At 36.1% G+C, this 5117-nt stretch overlaps 1 protein-coding gene across 1 annotated transcript; it reads right to left on the bottom strand.

The window, feature by feature from the left end:
• Window positions 1–1555: 1555 nt before the first annotated feature.
• Window positions 1556–4544, bottom strand: LOC18597015 (transcription factor bHLH112). Its single transcript, XM_007025824.3, has 7 exons — window positions 4061–4544; window positions 3153–3768; window positions 2916–3017; window positions 2743–2808; window positions 2558–2623; window positions 2363–2419; window positions 1556–2235 (listed from the first exon to the last, which is right to left on the bottom strand). Exons 1-7 carry the CDS (start codon window positions 4402–4404, stop codon window positions 2086–2088), a joined length of 1401 nt encoding a protein of 466 aa, XP_007025886.3. The 5' UTR covers window positions 4405–4544; the 3' UTR covers window positions 1556–2085.
• Between the last annotated feature and the right edge of the window lie 573 nt (window positions 4545–5117).

A 5117-nucleotide genomic window follows, 5' to 3' on the forward strand; every position in this document is an offset into this window, starting at 1 on the left:
AAGCAACAGTTTGATGAAATAATGACTTCAAATGGCTGGTTTAATGGATTCTCCTGTGATCTGCCATGTGTCTATATGAAGTACAAAAGGGTAAAGAAGATGGATTTGAAGTTGATTAATTACTCTAAACATTTACAGGATTGTTCTTTAACAGATGAGATTGTTTATGTTATCTTCTCCAGTATCAGTACTATCTTAGTTCTTATTCCTTTTCTTCTCTCTTTTGGTTTTGCCATTTCCCCAACTAGAGTTTTTTAATCTAATTTCAAATTTGGGTTAGGATTTTTAAATCTATTTGGCAAATTGGCAGGACACAAATGATATTCAAAATCATATATACACTTTTACAACCTAATCACAAGAGGGTATGTGACAATAACTGTAAGTCAAATTCCTCTTCCTTTTTCCACTAATCTATGCTGCCAAAGGGAAACAAGAAGTTCAGTGACCCATCACCTATGTGAATCTGATCAGAAACTCTTTGGTTTTGAAGTCGAAATCCATGTTTTAGCTAAAAACCAATAGTTTAAAAGTGGAGACAAACTGAAGATCATATCATCTTTAAAAAGATAATTCCAATAATTAAATTTGAGACTTTTAATTTATAATGTAAAAAAGATTATACTTCATCGTGCAAGTTACAATTCAAAATTAAATAAATTTTTGTGTATTATATAAAAGAAAACTCTATTTGAAATCTTTAAAATTTCTCAAAAGATATTATTGCCTTAAAGACAATAATGGTTTACTATTGCATTATGCTTTGCTCCTATTCATGTAGGATAAAGTTGTTGAAAAATCTACATCACAAAACTGAAGAAAAAGTGATGCTAATCCAAAGTAGTGTAGAGGTAGCATATAATGATTACAAAGAGATTATGTGTTAAGCAAGTTTTAGCAAGTGATCAAAGAATTCTTAATTACAACTATCAGGAGCAAGTCAATTACCTTAATGTCACACACATGAAATGTCAAAAATTAATACCTTTCACAAGTATATCTAGTACCCACAACAACACAAAAAGGATCCTAGCTTATTAATTATCTTTGCCTCTTATTAGACCAATAATAATAATAATAATAATAATAAAACCAATAGCTAGCTTGCCCATTTTTGCCTTATCTTCAACATGGAATTAAAAAAATGAATGAAAATATTTCACCTTCAGTGTGGTCAGTACTCCTCCAAACAAAAGCATTCTTCATGCCCCCCCAGTGAGATAAAATTTTCGTTCTCTTTTCTCTCTCTCTCTTTCAATCAAATAATGAAGAAACCCTAAAAGTAGGAACAGTGGGCCGCCCTCTGACTTCCACTAGCACATTTCCAAAACTATTTTAAAGTAAAAAAGAAAAAACACTGAAAAAGTTGAAAACTCAATCAAGTGAGCTCCACTCACTCCTACTCTTTGAACAACAAGAAATTCCAAAATAATATAATCTCTTTTTTATTTAATTTTCTCCTTTTTTTTTTGTTCTGTTCTTACAAATGATAAAGAAAGGGGGGGGGTGGCTGCCCTAGACAACATACTCAACAGGAACAAAAAGGGCTCTTAAATTTAAACCCCATCTGCTAAATTCAGCTACTAGCATCAACAACATAGATTATAACAACAAACAAAAATAGAAATAATCTAAGTAGTATGAGTTAATTCATGTCGATTTTCGCTGAATTTAGCACTTGTTCCTGTTGATAATCACCTCCAAATGTAGTTAATAGTACTTAGTTTATTGAAAAAAGAAGAAGAAAAAACCTATGCTTATCCTTTTGTTTTTGGTTCTTTTTAAAGGGTTGGGTTCCTAATCATTTGCTAGCTATACATCATTCTGCTTGTAGCTGGGCCAGCAGTCCAGCACATTGTCGTCTCTGTCCATCTTTGGAGCCTCACCTCCTTTTTCTTTGTTTTCTTTAGCTTTTTCTCGAGACGGGTACAGCAAAGCAATTGTAGCCTTCTAAGTTTCCTTCACTTTTTCTTTTTGTTCTAAAAATTGAAGTTATGGCAGGGGAGCTGATAATTAATCATATATAATCTACTAGCTAACAGTTGTACACAAACTCCTTTAGCTTCTTTTATTTAGTTGTCTTCTCTACCTGAAAGTTCCACCAAACGTCGGCGTCCAGAAGTCAGCTGTGGTCTCGTTAGCAACTGGGAATGTGCTGGAGATCGGCACCAGACACAGCCCCCGGCTTCTTAGATCTTGCTTTGGCCCTTCTGGCTCTTTCAACTTATCAGGACTCTGCAAAAACAAAGTACACAACCATGTTTTCAAGTATCAGAATGAGACAATTACTGCATTATTTATTCAAATAGTATAATTGGTATATAGTTATTAGTATCATCAAAGTCTGTTTTTTTTTTAACACCTGTTGTTGTTGTATGGAAGCTGCTGCTGCCTGCTTCATATATGGTGTACTTAAAACCTGAAATTACGTAAAAATAACATTATCTTTCAGTCCATATTGAGAACTCTCTAGAGAGTATGTTTGTCTTCATCTAAACAATAAGTTAGGGTTTACTGATTTGATCTTATTTAAAAAGAAGAAGAGAGTGGAACATACATTTACTTGGTCATGGAGGAACTTGATGTATTCGATGGCTTCATGGAGAACTGAAGCAGTATCAGTCTGAAAAAAAGAAAAGGGTAAGGTACACATTAACCCAAAAGCCAAGATAAAAAGTAAGAGAAAGCTCTCAATTATACTCTTCCGAGTATATCAAAAAGAAGAAAAATCCAAAAATTCACCTTTCCGAAAGGTGAAACCAATTGCTGGAGCGCAGTGATTCGGTCCCCTAGCTTCTCTTTCCGAACCTGATCATAAAAAAATTGCTTAGTTTAAATTATTATCTAATTGTTTTGAATAAACGATAAGATCCCACCAGTAAAAGGAACTTGGGTCAAGATTTAGATAGTGGTACCTTGAAAGTTGGTAATGGCGATGGCGTTTCAATTCTTGGCCTCTTAAATGGAGGTTCACTACTTCCTTTCTTCATCGAGTCTCGAACTTCTTCAGTGTTCGTCTGTAATACCAAAATCCATAACATAAAATAAATGAGTCAAAATTGTCCCGGAAACCCTAGCCCTGGATCCAAGACATGAACATGATGAAGAAGAAGTATACTTCGTATATGTGTAATCAAACTTTGTTTATTTACCTTTATCGTCAGGCTGGGGCAATTAGGTTTCTCGTCAAATGTTTGTGCAAGGAATTGTGATTGCGGTGAGGGTAAAAAGCTGGCTTTAACGTCGCTCAGGCCAGTGGAAGAGGCGTTCCAGAAGGGTGTGTTGTTGGAGAAGTGCAAGCTACTGGGCTGCTGCTGCTTTGGCAATGATGGCCTCAAGCAAGGAGCTAGTTTTGGCCATGGAGGTGATGATAATTCATTGGCGTTTGCCCCGTAAGTGGCTGGGGCAGACATATAGTTGATTGACCGGTTGTTGAGAAGTGATTGTTGAGGTTGAGGATCAGGTTCGAACAAACTTTGTAACAGTACTGTTGATGGGTACCCGTACGATGCTGAACCCATTGGAAACCCAGCTGATAATCCCTGGCATGCTGGTGTACTGTCACCGGACTTGGTTACAGAAAAATCTTGATTGATTGGCTTGAAGGTAGTAATGGAGGAATCTTCCCCGGGGCTTGCATAGGTCTTCGGACTCCAATTCTTTTGGATTTGAGAAGAATCCATGCCTGTCTCTTGCCGACAACTCAACCTTGAATTAATATCTTCTTGAAGAATTGAATTATAACTCTCTGTTCTCCCATTACTCCGACTGCAGGCACAAGGACAAAAACAAAAAGCATATATTCAATTGATGTAGAGAATTTTTTGCTAATAATTAAGCATTTAATTGATTGATCATATTGACTTCCTTTTCCAGATGACTATTATTAACCAAGGAAGCAAAAAAGTCTTTAAATATTCTCCCTTTAAACTTGTGGTTGAAGCTTTGGACTATAAGGTCTTCAGTCTTCCTTTAAAATTCACATCTAATTAATCAAATAATTAATAAAAATGAATACTAAAACCAGTTATCATCATAACACAAACACATCGAAACTTACAGCAAAGATTGGTTCCAATCCGATGTTGTCGATGAAGAAAGGCCAAAACCCATCATTTGTAAAGTAGAATCAATCAAAATACTGCTGCCACCACTATCCGAATCAGCCTGCTGAGGCTTCTGATGAGCACCCTGGAAAACAATAGAGCTATCAGAAACCGAGTTGTTAGACTCCTGATCACAAGACCTTGCAGCCTTGGTGTCCACCATGTCAGCACCCCATGATCCGAAGCTTCCCATGTCAGCAATCCCCGCAGAACACGGCGAAGAACACCCGCTAAACATGCTTTTCGACGAATTCCACCATGTCCCTCCACAAATTCCGGCATGAAACTCTTCTGCCATGGTCAAATAATCAGTGTTTTTCCCTTGGTGTTCCCTGTCTTTGCTTGGGAGCTCTCTCTCTCTCTCTCTCCTTGAAGGGTTAACGTTCTATATATGAAAGGATTACCAGTGTGGGTAGAGGGTGTGTTAATTTATATATGAAACGGTGCACGCAAGAGTACCAGAATTTGGTTGACATTTCAAGGAATGATTGGACAAATGAGAGAAAAAGCATATTTGAATCGAATTTTTTTTTTCCCATTAACTTTAGTACTAATACTTGGTATTAAAATAACTATATATTTAATTTGTTTGGTAATTCTTTAAAAAAATAATTCTTTGTTCCTTCTGAATAAAGGGATGTGGGTATATGATGATGTTGATGATGGTGCTTGATCTGACTGCCACGTCAGTGTTTTGGACCCCAATTCTTCGTTTAATCGGACGGCTGATATTTGGTTTGAATATAATAGTGAAGAGAAAAGGGCATTGATGAACCTGAAATTTATGGACCATTGGGACTCAGACGGTCCCAAAATATAATGTATGATTCTTATATCTTTCAAGGCAGCGATAGCGCGTGACTGTCACTTTCATCAAATTGGAAAATTACTTCAATTAAATATTTGGTAGCAGAGGAATTTAATTTTGACTCCTTTGTTACCATACTTTCTTATGGCACTTTTCTTAATTTCCTTTATGATGCAAATGTTTTCGAGGGTGACATTTTAGTC

This window comes from Theobroma cacao, chromosome 6 (assembly GCF_053813885.1).
Source record: "Theobroma cacao isolate CCN51 chromosome 6, ASM5381388v1, whole genome shotgun sequence".
NCBI lineage: Eukaryota > Viridiplantae > Streptophyta > Magnoliopsida > Malvales > Malvaceae > Theobroma > Theobroma cacao.